Source organism: Bubalus bubalis, chromosome 16 (assembly GCF_019923935.1).
Source record: "Bubalus bubalis isolate 160015118507 breed Murrah chromosome 16, NDDB_SH_1, whole genome shotgun sequence".
Classification (NCBI taxonomy): domain Eukaryota; kingdom Metazoa; phylum Chordata; class Mammalia; order Artiodactyla; family Bovidae; genus Bubalus; species Bubalus bubalis.
The window spans coordinates 6,014,754-6,031,145 of NC_059172.1; the positions used below are offsets into that span (position 1 = coordinate 6,014,754).

Genomic DNA, 16,392 nt, shown 5'->3' on the forward strand with positions numbered 1-16,392 from the left:
GAATTAGGCAAATAAGAAAACACACAGTGTAAAGCAAAAAAGATTATGCAAGCAAAATTTGAAAAATGTACCAATAGCTCCTCTACCAACCCTTGACCAACATGAGTTAAACTATGTAGATACACTTAAACATGGGTGTTTTTCAATAAATATGTTGAAAAAAAAATTTGGAGACTTGCAGCAATTTGAAAAAATGTGTAGAACTATGTAGCCTAAAAATATTTTAAAAATTAAAGATTATTTGGGTATGTCATGAATGCATAAAACATATATAGATACAAGTCCATCTTTACATAGGCATGCTGGAATCAAGATTGCTGGGAGAAATATCAATAACCCTCAGATATGCAGATGACACCACCCTTATGGCACAAAGTGTAGAGGAACTAAAAAGCCTCTTGATGAAAGTGAAAGTGGAGAGTGAAAAAGTTTCCTTAAAGCTCAACATGCAGAAAACGAAGATCATGGCATCTGGTCCCATCACTTCATGGGAAATAGATGGAGAAACAGTGGAAACAGTGTCAGACTTTATTTTTTGGGGCTCCAAAATCACTGCAGATGGTGACTGCAGCCATGAAATTAAAAGACGCTTACTCCTTGGAAGGAAAGTTATGACCAACCTGTGACAGCATATTGAAAACAGAGACATTACTTTGCCAACAAAGGTCCATCTAGTCAAGGCTATGGTTTTTCCAGTGGTCATGTATGGATTTGAGAGTTGGACTGTGAAGAAAGCTGAGCACCGAAGAATTGATGCTTTTTAATTGTGGTGTTGGAGAAGACTCTTGAGAGTCCTTTGGACTGCAAGGAGATCCAACCAGTCCATTCTAAAGTAACTAACCTCCAATTAAAATAAATAAATTTATATTAAAAAATAAATAAATAAAGAGATCAGCCCTGGGTGTTCTTTGGATGAATAATGATAAAGCTGAAACTCCAATACTTTGGCCACCTCATGCAAAGAGTTGACTCATTGGAAAAGACTCTGATGCTGGGAGGGATTGCGGGCAGGAGGAAAAGGGGACAACAGAGGGTGAGATGGCTGGATGGCATCACTGACTCGATGGACATGAGTTTGAGTGAACTCCGGGAGTTGGTGATGAACAGGGAGGCCTGGTATGCTGCGATTCATGGAGTTGCAAAGAGTCAGACACGACTGAGCGACTGAACTGAACTGAACTAAATATAAAATCAATAACCTGTTAGTTTTCTATTTTACAATTTTACTTTAGAGGAATCACTTGACTTTACAGAATGCTTCTCTCATTTAAATGGAGAAACCTGTGTATTGGCTGATCATTATAAGTATTTTTTAATGTAACAATGCTTCCAGTAACTGTATTATAAATATGACTGTATTATCATATGCCATAAAATGTAAGGACTTTATCTCTTGCATCCAAGGTGCTCCAGCACAGGCACTTCTATCAACTAATATTTAAGGAAATTAGAACTGATTATATCCAGCAATATTACTTTAAGAGATAGAGCCTAGAAAACAAATTTTTAACAATATATCCACATTCTGGAAAACCAAAATCAAATAATCTCCTCAACTCTCATACAGTAAGAAAACATGCAGAACTTAATATCTGTGAAAAAAAAATACTACAAACACCAGTCTTGAAAAGAAGGAAAGACGTGATAGTGGTTACCATGTGTTATCAAGTGGCTACTAGGTATTAGAATATTTGTGTACTTTGTCTTAAGTAATCTACATAGCAAGCTGTAGTTAAATAATCCAGCATTTTATACATGAGAAACCTAAGGACTAGCTAGACACATAAGTTAACCAAGTTTACATAATAAGTTACTAGCAGAGTCAGGATTCAAATTCAGGATTTTCTGTTCCCGCATGTTAAGCTATTTCCCCTTGACCGTATTGCAGACTCTTTGTGATATGTCATAGTTCTGGAAACGACATACCCCAGAAATAATGCCAAATAATATCTTCATGTATTTGAATTCATTTATACAGTTATGGATCAGGATATTAAAGCAAAACAAAACAAAAAACAGAAGTACCTTCTAGAGCAATCAACTGACTAGTAAGATAGATTTCAAATTTATTTATATCCCTCCATGAGAAAAACATATTAATCACCAAATGGCACTTACCCTGTTGCTGACTGATTCTTAACTATCTCTCCCTTTAATATATTTTCTTGTTTACATCAACATTTTATTTCTACCATCCTCTTTCTGTTATCTTCCATTGAGGAAATTAATTTTCTAATCTATAGTTCTATATACTTAAGTATAGTAAGAGTGGGTTCTAGTTCTCTACCATGTTCCCTGGAGCTCTTAAAGCTTCTAAAATGTTTTTATAAGTGATGAAAAACCTTTCCTCTTACCTGTGGAAATTAATTGCTCAATTAAGGTATATACGAATATTAGGCATTAGGAGTCTTACGCCAGATTGCCGAGCTCTTCTTGAAATCTACAGGGAAGCTCCAAGGAATAAATACACTAATTCTCTTCTGGGAAAGAAAGTAACAACCTGATTTCATTTTTTTCCCCATAGTAAATGAGTAGCTGGCTCTGGAGCAATGAACTCTTATTATAAATAAAATTGAATAAGTGCAGTAGGCCTCTGAATAAAATGATCTCTTAGTGGAAAAAGGATATTCATAGAATTGGAAATTAAATCTGATACAGGACATAGTCCTCATTCTGACACTAAATACCTATGTACCAGGAAATATGACCTGTTATCTCCCAGAACTATGTAGTATTACTTCTCTCAAAATTCTTTATACATACACATAATGAAATTATGTGAAAGCATAAGCTATGATGGAATTCATAATCATTTAGTGATGATTATTATAGTTACTTAAAAGTGCTAGATTTCTGAGTATTATGAGACAAATTGTTTAAATAAATAGTTTAAATATATTAAATTTTAGTGAGTAGTTTAATGGAAGAGGTATGATATAAATATATGAATAGATAGTTTGACAGGAGACATGGTACAGTATACAGGTAATTTTAATATTCTATGTGGTAGAACCTTTTAAATTAGAGATTTGGCAGATAAATTCCAAGCTTTTTCAGTTGCATCAGTTCAGTTCAGTTCAGTCGCTCAGTTATGTCCGACTCTTTGCGACCCCATAAATCACAGCACGCCAGGCCTCCCTGTCCATCACCAACTCCCGGAGTTCACTCAACTCACATCCATCAAGTCAGTGATGCCATCCATCCATCTCATCCTCTGTCATCCCCTTCTCATCCTGCCCCCAATCCCTCCCAGCATCAGGGTTCTTTCCAATGAGTCAACTCTTCGCATGAGGTGGCCAAAGTACTGGAGTTTCAGCTTCAGCATCATTCCTTCCAAAGAAATCCCAGGACTGATCTCCTTCAGAATGGTCTGGTTGGATCTCCTTGCAGTCCAAGGGACTCTCAAGAGTCTTCTCCAACACCACAGTTCAAAAGCATCTATTCTTTGGCACTCAGCCTTCTTCACAGTCCAACTCTTACATCCATACATGACCACAGGAAAAACCATAGCCTTGACTAGACGGACCTTTGTTGGCAAAGTAATATCTCTGACTTGTATTTTGGAATGTGCCATATACCACTCCATAAATTAGTACCTAGAAATGCATTTAAACTGTTTTCAAACAATTCTAAAACAATACATACATGCTTCCAGTCTACATCCAGAGATTCTAAATCAGTCATTAGGAAGTGCTGGTGATAGAGTCTGAGTACTAAACCAAAGAGAGAAAAAAGAAGAGAAAAGCAAAGCAAAGAATGAAAAGAAACAGGAAGAAAAAAAAAGGAGGGAAGAAAAGAGGAAAGGAAGGAAGAAAGAAGGAAGGAATTTTGTAAACAGTCCAACTGTGAACAAAGGCTCTATATAAAATAGAATGGCAAAAGATCTCTGTATTCAGTGAAGTCCTACTTAAGATTAAACAAGCATTTTTACAGAAAATACAAGGTAATAAAATATAATTTTTAGGAAAATGTAAAGGAGCTAAGGTATTCAAACATTTTTGAAAGTGTTGGAGGCCTCACATAATTTCAAGATTTAACACAAACCTAAAATAACCAAGATATTGTGGCACTGGTGAGAGGATAGACACCTAAGTCTGCAACAAAATAGACTTTTCGAAGTAAATTTACACAATATAGTCAACACATTTTTGACAAAGCTGTTAAGAAAAATACATAGAAGAAGGATAGCCCTTTTTCAAAATAATGATGCTGAATATGGATAATAGCTTAAAAGAACACTAAATCTTAACAATATGAAAATGAAAGATTAACAGTAAAACATGGACATAAAGTGCAGATAGTTTATCACAAAAAATACACAGGCAACAACTTAGTACATTAAAAAGAAATGTTCAACACCATTTGCAATTCAGTTCAGTTCAGTTCAGTTGCTCAGTCGTGTCTGACTCTTTGCAACCCCATGAATCACAGTACTCCAGGCCTCTCTATCCATCACCAACTCCTGGAGCCTACCCAAACTCATGTCCATCGAGTCAGTGATGCCATCCAGCCATCTCATCCTCTGTCATCCCCTTCTCCTCCTGCCCTCAAACTTTCCCAGAATCAGGGTCTTTTCCAATGAGTCAGCTCTTCGCATCAAGTGGCCAAAGTATTGGAATTTCAGCTTCAACATCACTCCTTACAATGAACATGCAGGACTGGTCTCCTTTAGGATAGACTGGTTGGATCTCCTTTCAGACCAAGGGACTCTCAAGAGTCTTCTCCAACACCACAGTTCAAAAGCATCAATTCTTCTGCACTCAGTTTTCTTTATAGTCCAACTCTCACATCCATACATGACCACAGGAAAACCCATAGCCTTGACTAGACAGTCCTTTGTTGACAAAGTAATGTCCCTGTTTTTCAATATGCTGTCTAGGTTGGTCATAACTTTTCTTCCAAGGAGTAAGCGTGTTTTAATTTCATGGCTGCAATCACCATCCACAGTGAATTTGGAGCCCAGAAAAATAAAGTCAGCCACTGTATCCACTATTTCCCCATCTATTACCCATGTGATGGGACCGGATGCCATGATCTCAGCTTTCTGAATGTTGATTAAGCCAACTTTTTCACTCTCCTCTTTCATTTTCATCAAGAGGCTCTTTAGTCCTTCTTCACTTTCTGCCATAAGGGTGGTGTCATCTGCATATCTGAGGTTATTGATATTTTTCCTAGCAATCTTGATTCCAGCTTGTGCTTCTTCCAGCCCAATGTTTCTCATGATGTACTCTGCATATAAGTTAAATAAGCAGGGTGACAATATACAGCCTTGACACACTCCTTTTCCTATTTGGAACCAGTCTGTTGTTCCATGTCCAGTTCTAACTGTTGCTTCCTGACCTGCATACAGGTTTCTTAAGAGGCAGGTCAGGGGGTCTGGTATTCCTATCTATTTCAGGATTTTCCACAGTCTATTGTGATTCACACAGTAAAAGGCTTTGGCATAGTCAATAAAGCAGAAATAGATGTTTTATTGTGAAAAGAAGAGAAGCGAAAAGCAAAGGAGAAAAGGAAAGTTATACCCATTTGAATGCAGAGTTCCAAAGAATAGCAAGGAGAGATAAGAAAGCCATCCTCAGAAATCAATGCAAAGAAATAGAGGAAAACAATAGAATGGGAAAGACTAGCGATCTCTTTGGAGAAGGCAATGGCACCCCACTCCAGTACTCTTGTCTGGAGAATCCCATGGATGGAGGAGCCTAGTGGGCTGCAGTCCATGGGGTAACTAAGAGTTGGACACGACTAAGCGACTTGACTTTCATTTTCATGCATTGGAGAAGGAAATGGAAACCCACTCCAGTGTTCTTGCCTGAAGAATCCCAGGGATGGGGGAGCCTGGTGGGCTGCCATCTATGGGGTCTCACAGAGTCGGACACGACTGAAGCAACTTAGCAGCAGCAGCAGCAGCAGCAGCGATCTCTTCTAGAAAATTAGAGATACCAAGGGAACATTTCATGCAAAGATGGGCTCGATAAAGGACAGAAATGATATGGACATAACAGAAGCAGAAGATATTAAGAAGAGGTGGCAAGAATACACAGAAGAACTGTACAAAAAAAATCTTCACGACCCAGATAATCACAATGGTGTGATCGCATAACTAGAGCCAGACATCCTGGAACATGAAGTCAAGTGGACCTTAGGAAGCATCACTACGAACAAAGTTAGTGGAGGTGATGGAATTCCAGTTGAGCTATTTCAAATCCTGAATGATGATGCTGTGAAAGTGCTTCACTCAATATGCCAAGAAATTTGGAAAACTCAGCAGTGGCCACAGGACTGGAAAAGGTCAGTTTTCATTCCAATTCCAAAGAAAGGCAATGCCAAAGCATGCTCAAACTACCGCACAATTGCACTCATCTCACACACTAGTAAAGTAATGCTGAAACTTCTCTAAGCCAGGCTTTGGCAATACGTGAACCGTTAACTTCCAGATGTTCAAGCTGGTTTTAGAAAAGGCGGAGGAATCAGAAAGCAAATTGCCAACATCCGATGGATCATCAAAAAAGCAAGAGAGTTCCTGAAAAACATCCAGTATGTATACATGCATATATATGTGTGTTTGTGTATACATGTGTTTATCTGTAGATACATGCATATATATATATATGTAAAGTCTTCATCCGAATATGATAATAAAATACATATTACATACCCATGTTATGTGGAGATAGATGTATATAGATGTCACAGTTTCCTGCATGTGCAAAAACTGCATATGTGGTGGGTTGACTATAATCTTTATTTTAAACATCTAAGAATAACAGGTAGACACAAATAAAGAAGTAGAAAATATTTTAATTACAACTTTTTTATTTGAAAACAATAAACATCAGTCATAATTTATTTCAATTTAATGTTTAGTGTGAAAAATATACTTTGTTGATAAACCAATTTTTCCCAAACACTTTCTTCATCGCCTCTTTGACATCTTTGTTCCTCAAACTATAGATGATGGGATTCAGCATGGGAATTATGATGGTGTAAAATACAGACACAATCATATCATGACCCAAGGCATAGCTGGAACTGGGTCTCACGTACATAAAGAGAACCGTACCATGAAAAATGGACACTCCACTTAGGTGAGAGCCACATGTAGAAAAGACTTTCCTTCTCCCTTCAGCAGAACGCATCCTCAGAATGGCTAACAGGATGAAACCATAGGAGATCAGAACAATTAATATGGTGGATATCTCAATAGAGCCTGCAAAATAGAAAACTAGAAGCTGGTTCATGCGAGTGTCAGAGGAAGAAATAGCGAGGAGGGGAGGGATGTCACAGAACACATGTCTGATTTCATTGGATGCACAGAAGGAGAGGGTGAAAGTAGCCACTGTGTGTAAAGTAGCATGCAAGACACCAACAACATAGCAGGAAATTATAAGTGGCACATAGACTCTGGGTGACTGCTGGGAGCTGGCATATTGCATATTGAGTGAGGATCTGTAATAGCTCAACTGGAATTCTATCACTGCCGGGAGCCAGCGTGAGGCACTCCGCCCATGACAAAGGTCATGAGGAAGGAGGCTCGGCATACGCAAAGGCGGGATCGAGCCTCAGGAGTCCCCCTGGAAATTCTCGAGCATCTACCCCCAAAACCAGAGTCTGCCTACTTTCTGCTTTGTGCTTTCACCTACACCTCTGACTTTACGGGGACTGTCTCCCACTACCTCTCTCTGAAAAAAGAGTTAGCTTACAGCTCCAGTTAATAATTCCTGGATGTGACAGTGTTTCAACCTACAAACTCCTTTGGAAATCCTCTAGCCTGCCTGAATGGGTTTTTCCGGCCACATGTGATTGTTCAGAGCCTCCCAACTGTGAGAGGCAGGAGATGTTCTAAACTGCCTAAACACAGATCCCTTTGAGTAGTTAAAAGATTGATTAGAAATTGTATTGGTGAAGGGTTTTTCACTTGTTGGGCCAATGTTTGCTGCTAAGTCTCCATACTCCTTACCTACTGTGTCCTTGGCAGTGTATTGATTAATATAATGGGTGTATAGAAATGTAAAATGCAGCTTTGTCCAATGCTTTTTGGAAGGCTGGTGCCTGACTTTGGAATAATCACCTTTAGAGAAAAATAAGTTTCTTAAAATGTTAACAGGCCTCCGGGCCAGAAGATGATGTCAATCACCTGAACTTTTGCATATGATAAGTTTGAAAGCCTGGCTTAGATTAGAACCAGGAACTGCTGTCCTTGCATGACTCCACCCCTTCCCCCATTATCCTCTATGCATAACTTAAGGTATAAAAACTACTTTGGAAAATAAACTGCGGGCCTTGTTCACTGAAACTTGGTCTCCCCATGTCACTCTCTCTCCCAAATTCCAGCTGAGTGTCCATCTGGAGCGCGGATGTCCTCTGCGACCATTTATTTGCCTGGGCTTCTAAGACCCACTCGAGAAGGTGTCTAAGGTGGGGCACCTTCCGCTATTCAAGAGGGCGCCTGCGGCCTCCGTGGTCAGAGCTAACCTGGTGTCACGGGTTATATTGATTTTCCGCGTAAACCAAGCCACTCAGCTTCTTTTCTCCACTGAATTTTCCTACTGAGCTACCCTTATTTCAGCCGCTTTTCTCCACTGAATTTCCTCACTGAGCTATCCTTATTCTATTACTCTTTGTATCCTTAATTAAAGTGTAATTAAGCAGTTATTCCCTGACCCTCACCTAGCCGTCTCTCCTTCGAATACCCTGGATCAGCCGGGGCTGGTCCCCGGCAGGTGACATTGTAACTAAATACAGGAGAGGATTGTAGATGGCTACATAGCGATCATAGGCCATTGCGGCCAAGATGAAGCATTCTCTGGTCCCACAAGTAAGAAAGAGAAACATCTGTGTGGCACATCCAAGAAAGGAAATGGTTTTATTCTCTGATAGGAAATTGATCAGCATTTTGGGGGTGATAACAGAAGAATAGCAGGCATCCAAGAATGATAATGCTGTCAGAAAACAGTACATGGGGTTGTGGAGCCGGGAATCCATAATGACCAAGAAAACCAACCCCAAATTTCCTATCATTGTAAAAAGATAGATTGCTAGAAAGAGTAAAAATAGAAAGATTTGCACCTCAGAATCATCTGTAAAGCCCATCAGTATAAACATGGTGACCTCAGTGCTGTTTTTCATCTGAGTCCTGTATAAATCTAAGTCTGATGGTGACCCTGACATCTCAGTCTTCATTTTTAAGTTCCAAAAGCAATATATGGCAAAAATAGAGTCCACCAATTATATCCTCACGTCTGTTTCTGAGAAATCCTTTTCAGTGAGGGAACAGTCCAGTGATTAAAAGTTGAGTCCAAGTGGATACATTACTCTGTAAAAATAAATTAACTGCTGTTGATTAAATTTTCATGTTAAAAATAGTGCCGGTTTACATGTTTTAACTTCTAATTAATTTTCTGTTAAATTCATGACTGCTCACTTTCATATTATGTCATCTTAAAATCCACAAAGACAAATGAGTATAGGAGTTTTTAATTCCAAAATTATTATAGTAGAAAATACACATTTGAGTGCTAATCCCAGATTTTCTACAGTATGCATGAAGTTTACAATTTGTAAAATGTGAGCAATACATTTACATCAGAAGTGAAGTGAAGTGAAGTAGTCGCTCAGTCGTGCGCGACTCTTTGCGACCCCATGGACGGTAGCCTGCACCAAGCTCCTCCATCCATGGGATTTTCTAGGCAAGAATACTGGAGTGGGTTGCCATTTCCTTCTCCAGGGAATCTTCCCGACCCAGGGATTGAACCCAGGTCTCCCGCTTTGTAAACAGATGCTTTATGCTTTACATCAAAAGATAGTGTTAAATTTAAATGTTAAAAACCAACCAAGGAGCCGATTATACAGAGTGAAGTAAGCCAGAAAGAAAAACACCAATACAGTATACTAACACATATATATGGAATTTAGAAAGATGATAATGATAACCCTGTATGCGAGACAGCAAAAGAGACACAGATGTATAGAACAGTCTTTTGAACTCTGTGGGAGAGGGATTGGGGGGATGATTTGGGAGAATGGCATTGAAACATGTATAATATCATATAAGAAACGAATCGCCGGTCCAGGTTTGATGCAGGATACAGGATGCTTGGGGCTGGTGCACTGGGATGACCCATAGGGATGATATGGGGAGGGAGGTGGAAGGGGCATTCAGGATTGGGAACACGTGTACACCCATGGCGGATTCATGTTGATGTATGGCAAAATCAATACAATATTGTAAAGTAATTAACCTCCAATTAAAATAAATTAAAAAAATTAAAAACCAACGTGAAAATTATTTAACTTTATCACGTCCCCAGATTACTAGGAAATAGGATTATTATTATTATCATTGTAATATCACTTAGTCATGTCCAACTCTTTGCAACCCCATGGACTGCAGCCCACCAGGCTCCTCTGTCTAGGCAAGAAAACTGGAGTGTGTAGTAGCCATTCCCTTCAGGGAATCTTCCTGACCCAGTGGTCGAACCTGGATTTCCTGCATTGCAGGCAGGTTCTTTATAGTCTGAATCACCAGGGAAGCCCAAGCAGATCCACTTGTACCAGAAGTGAGGTTCGAACCCACAAGGATATAAATCCATTGGATCTTAAGTCCAATGCCTTAACCACTTAGGCATTCTGGTACCTGAATTTTCTATAATTACTATAAGATACAGTCATCCCTAGGTGTGGAGCACATAGTTCCAGAATTCCCCTCCCCCATACCAAAATGAAAGATGCACAGGTTCTTTATATAAAATGAGAAGATATTTACTGCCCGGAGCTAGCGTGAGGAACTCTGCCATGGCAAAGGTCATGAGGAAGGAGGCTCGGCATACGCAAAGGCGGGATCGAGCTTCAGGAGTCCCCCTGGAAATTCTCAAGCATCTACCCCCAAAACCAGAGTCTGCCTACTTTACTGCTTTGTGCTCTCACCTACACCTCTGACTTTACAGGGGGGCTGTCCCCCACCACCTCTCTCTGAAAAAGAGTTAACTTACAGCTTCAGTTAATAAAGTTCCTGGGCGTGACAAGAGTGTTTTAGTTCACAACTGTGAGAGGTATGAGATGTTCTAAACTGTCTGAATACAGATTCCTTTGAGCAGTTAAAAGATTGATTAGAAATTGTATTGGTGAAGGGTTTTTCACTTGTTGGGCCAATGTTTGCTGATAAGTTTCCATATTCCTTAGCTGCTGTGTCCCTGGCAGTGTATTGATTAATATAATTGGTGCATAGGAATGTAAGTAGTAGCTTTAATGTTTGTAACCTTGTACCCTTGAGTTAATTCTTTTTCTTGTTATAGCCCACCACACCTTTGCCCTATAGGAATGCAACTTTATCTAATGCTTTTGGAGGGTGGCGCCTGACTAATCACCTTTAGACAAAAGTAAGTTTTCTGAAGAAAGGATCTTAAAATGTTAACAGGCCTATGGGCCAGAAGATGATGCAAATCACCTAAACTTTTGCATATGATTAAGTTTGCAGGAAGAAAGCCTGGCTTACTGCATGACTCGATCCCTTCCACCATTATCCTCTATGCATAACCTAAGGTATAAAAACTATTTTGGAAAATAAAGTGCAGGCCTTGTTCACCGAAACTTGGTCTCCCCAGGTCGTTCTTTCTCTCACCTTCTGGCTGAATTATTCAGCCTCTTTTCTCCACTGAATTTCCTCACTGAGCTATCCTTATTTAACCACTCTTTATATCTTTAATTAACATTTAATTAAGCAATTGTTTCCTGATCCTCGCCGACGCTGTCCCCGCTTCGAATTCCCTGGATCCACCGGAGCTGGACCCCGGCAATTTACAATATAAGCAACACACCTCTTCTCACGTACTTGAACCCATCTATAGATTACTTATAAAACCTAATATAATGTGCATGTTGTCTAAAAGGTTGTAAATACAATTTAAATGCTTTTAAAATAGTTGTCGATGTGCTGCAAATTTGTTTTACTTTTTGAACTCTGCAAATCATTATTTTCACAATACTTTGGATCTACAGTTGATTGAATCCAGGGAAGTAGAACCCTTGGATATAAATAGCACTAATTGTAAATATCTCCTGATGACAGATAATAACTCATTGCTAAAAGAAGCACATGACTATATAAACCACAATGTAGTGTTTTATTATGGCTCATATTTCCCTATGATGTCAGACTATTGCTTATTCAGTGGAGTAAGAAGAAAGCAAAGTCCATAACAAACAAGCAAAATGTTAAAAGGTCATCAGTATCTGTTCCTAAAGTCTCCAGTATTGAAGCCATTCGATATTTCATTTACTGTATTTAGGACCAAGATTTCAGCATCATGACTCTTGCTTTTCTTCAGTGTGCTATACAGATGAATGAAAAATCTGCTGTGGGTGGGAATGAGCTGAATTCAGTGACCTACCAATAGCTCATATTGCTAACATGAAATGCACTATGTCTTTGTTATAATGAGACATGCATACATCAAATAGAGAATGAGCAAATTAGCTTAAAATCACTTTTAGAAGGAAAACAAAGTCCTATGTCTTCATTTTCCCAGATAGTTCCACCATTCACGTGAAAATTTTTCTTAATTCATATAATAAATAATTTTTCAACTATGGAGTTGTCAAATAAAAAAGGAAAATCTTACCTTAATCCTTAGAGAAATATATATGGTACAAATATAATATATAACTAAATGAACTGTTTATCTCTTTGTTAATTCAAAGAACTCACATATTACTCTTGAAAGCACATATATACACACAAATGTATTATAAAAATTCCAGTTTAGTTTAAATGATTATATTAATAAAATATCTTATAAAACCATCAAGTTTATTAACATTAAAGGTATTAAGTGTACTAAATGTATTATTTGAGGATCGACAATATAGTCGTTTTTAAAATTCTTTATTATCAATCTTTCTCTTTCCAGAATCCATATATTACACACAAAAATATTGATTGACAAGAATCAGTTTCAAAATAGGAATTAGACAGATAAGAAATACAGTAAAGATAATTAAAATATGCAGGCAAATTTTGAAAAATACATCAAGATTGTCTAATAAAGAAATTCTTAATCATACATGTTCGCTAACCTTCACAAGGGAAACTTTAGCTTTATTTTGATTCTAATTTTTATTTAACTGATGTGTTTGAGGCAGCACAGTTGTGGAAGATAAAAAAAATATTGTATTTAACTCTAGAACCTTAATATTAATCTCAGATTTAGCCCCAAATGTGATTTAGCTAAAGTAACTTGAGCCTTCAAATAAAAGAATAAAATTGATCAAAATTTTGGTGCATATTTTGTTTAACTATATGAACATGGTATGACAACAAATTTCTTATTTATGAGATGCATTAAAATGTTTTATTAAAGTATCAATGATATGTGAAGGATGCATACATATTAAATATGACTATAATTTGTTTCAAATTTTTCTTAACTTGATGGGGAAGTTATAAATAAATAGGGAACTAGGAAATCAAATTTTTGTCAAAGCATTGGATAATAAATGGACTCCAAACCAAAATCTTAAGTAGCTCTTCTTTTAGTTAAGCTTATGTGTTACATGACACTTAATATAAATTAAAAATATCATTCTCATGAAATTAAACTGAGTCCAGTATTTAATCCTATCAGTCATCTTAAAAATTCTCTTTCATTGCATTCTGATGTGGGGCATATCAATAAAATAATAGTATGTTTACTTAAATATCCCGATAATTTTGTCCTTTACAACTTTCTCATAAACCTTTATATCTCTGATCTACTTTTTTTCCTATTCTCCATTTCTTTCTTTTCCTTTTTTAATTTATTTATTCTTTAATTGAAGGATAATTGCTTTGCAAATTTTGTTTTTTTCTATCAAACTTCAACATGAATCAGCCATAGGTACAAAAGGTGGATTATGAATGAAGGCACATGTTATACTTAATCATGCTTCATTAGAGCAATTACCTATTTCACTGTAGAGAAATTAGGAATGATAGACAAAATGTGTTTCCAAGGTGGTGCCAGTGGTAAAGAATCCATCTGCCAATGCAGGAGATGTGGGTTTGATCCCTGGATCACGAAAATACCCTGGAGAGGGAAATGGCAATCTAATACAGTACTCTTGCCTGGAAAATTCCATGGACAGAGGAGCCTAGTGGGCCAGTCCATGGGGTGGCAAAGAGTCAGACATGACTTAGCACACACAGACAAAAAATATGGGGTCATGTACTTCATCCAGGATGCTCTTCAAACAGGCGATTCTGTCCACTAATTAAGGAAATTAGAACTAAATGTTTTTGCATCTAGCTGATTTCACTTTGAGAGAAAGAGTCTAGGAAGATGGGTCCCAGATTTTTGACAAAGTATCATCATTCTGAAAAACTAAATCAAATGAGCTCCTCAATTCTCAAACAGATGGGAAACACACACAATAATAGACACTCATGCAATGAATAATATTATAAACACTGAGTTTGAGAAAAACAAAGCTGTGTTAACAGCTACCACAAACCATAAAGTGGCTACAAGAGGTTGGAGATGGTATATATGCAATCTACATAGCAACCTACAACCAAATAAATGAGAATTCTTTTATCCAATAGACAATTGAATGACCAGCTAGGCCTATGAACTGAGTAAGCTCACACAGTGAATTACTAGAGGCACCAAGGCTGAAGTACAAATTTCTCTGTTGCCAGACCCCATGCTATTACCATCAACATATCACAAGCTAATTGTAACATGACACAATTCTGGAATTGCTATGCCCCTAGAAATACAAATTAACATTCTTATGTGCCTGAATCTTTTTTAAAATCAAGCTTAAGTAGACTATGAAAACAAAATGAAGGAAAAATCTTGCTATAGCTTCTAACTAGTGAAATAAATTTAAAATTAATTTATATCCCTCCATGAGAAAAAATAATGATCTTCAAAAGACATATACCCATTGGCTGGTTAATAAATAATTTTCTTTCCATTTAATAATTTTCCTAAAGTTTAAATATAGCCATTTATTTATACCCTTACTCTGACTGCTGTCTTCCATCTAGGAAATTAAAACAATTTTCTAATTTATAGCTACATTGGGCTAAAAATTCAGGGAGTCTTTCTTATTTCCCCTACTATGTTCTCATAAATTTCCTCACTCAATCCTTAATTCAGTTCTGAATTAACTATAAAAATTTATCTAAGAGTTAAATATTAAGGCATAGAATCTAGTGTGAGATTTAAGGTTATCGCTTCTAAAATATTTTGTAGTCAATGAAAATCCTTTCATATTACCTGTGAAAATGAACTGCATGCTCAGTTAAAAGATGCTATGAGTATTGAGCATTTGAACTCTTATACCAGATTCTCTGGCTCTTGAAATCTTTAGGGATATCTCAGGGACAAAAAACACTAATTCTCTTCTGGGATAGAAAAGTAACAAGATTTTTTTTCCCCTCTTCTTAGTGATGAAAATAAAAGAAAAAAGCTTGATTCTGGAGCAATGAAAAACAAAGTTAAATGATTATGTGAATGCACTCTGGCCTCGGGTGTAAAATGATCTCTCAGTGGAAGAAAAATATGCACAGAATTGGAATGACATCTAATGATATAGGACATGAAACAAGCTCTGATGTTTAATAGCTATGCCATTGGGTTGATGATTTAATTACTCTGAAATCCAATTTCCTCTACTTGAGAATATAACTTGCTACTACTCTCAAAATTTTGTAAATGTTTACATAATGAAATAATGTGAAAGTACCTACAATAGACTTCATTATCATTAAATAAAGATTACTGTAGATATTTAAATTTTAAACTGCTAACTATGAAGGGGTAAAGGGGTAAAGAGATAAAGTTCACTGGCAGTTTATAGAGGAGATATATTAATAAATGAATAAGATTATTGAAGGAGGGATTATAAAGTACACAAAAACAATATTTTATGTAGTAAAATCAAGTTGAATATAATTAGGAACATTTAAACGATGAAGAAGTAACTTTCATTTCTGGTTGTGACATATAGGGTCACAGCAAGACATTCTTCCTGCTGAAAACACTAGACAAATTTGGATAAAAAAATTACAAAACTCCTATTTTGAAGGAAACAGATAGCTATGGAAAAAGTAAAAAGTCAATAACAACATCAAAATGAAGGCTCATTAAGTCAAAGAGAGACAGTCCACTTGATCATTCACAATTGGGTGAATGATCATCTTTTACAAACAATGCTGAAAAATGCAGAAGGACATAAAATCATACTTACTCATGTTTATTGATTCAAAGAGTAATTGAAGGTGCCCAGTTCTTCTCCACAGGTTTGGGCATTGGCATTCTCAGGAGTGTAAAACGTATATTTTTCCCAAGACATTTATTGGGGAAATGTCTTAGACTGTTTTATGTACTAAACCTACACAATATACATTTT

At 37.0% G+C, this 16,392-nt stretch overlaps 1 protein-coding gene across 1 annotated transcript; it reads right to left on the minus strand.

Moving 5' to 3' along the window:
* Nucleotides 1-6,860: 6,860 nt before the first annotated feature.
* LOC123465023 (olfactory receptor 5T1-like) lies at nt 6,861-9,180 on the minus strand. Its single transcript, XM_045163047.1, has 2 exons — nt 8,718-9,180; nt 6,861-7,402 (listed from the first exon to the last, which is right to left on the minus strand). The coding sequence occupies exons 1-2, from the start codon at nt 9,178-9,180 to the stop codon at nt 6,861-6,863; spliced, it is 1,005 nt and encodes a 334-aa protein (XP_045018982.1).
* Between the last annotated feature and the right edge of the window lie 7,212 nt (nt 9,181-16,392).

Bases quoted from the DNA above. Each gene is read 5' to 3' on its own strand.
- LOC123465023 (XM_045163047.1), bottom strand. From the start codon at position 9,180: ATGAAGACTGAGATGTCAGGGTCACCATCAGACTTAGATTTATACAGG. The intron at 7,403-8,717 runs CCGGGGACCAGC...AGCAGTCACCCA, and splicing joins TTTAGTTACAATGTCACCTG to GAGTCTATGTGCCACTTATA.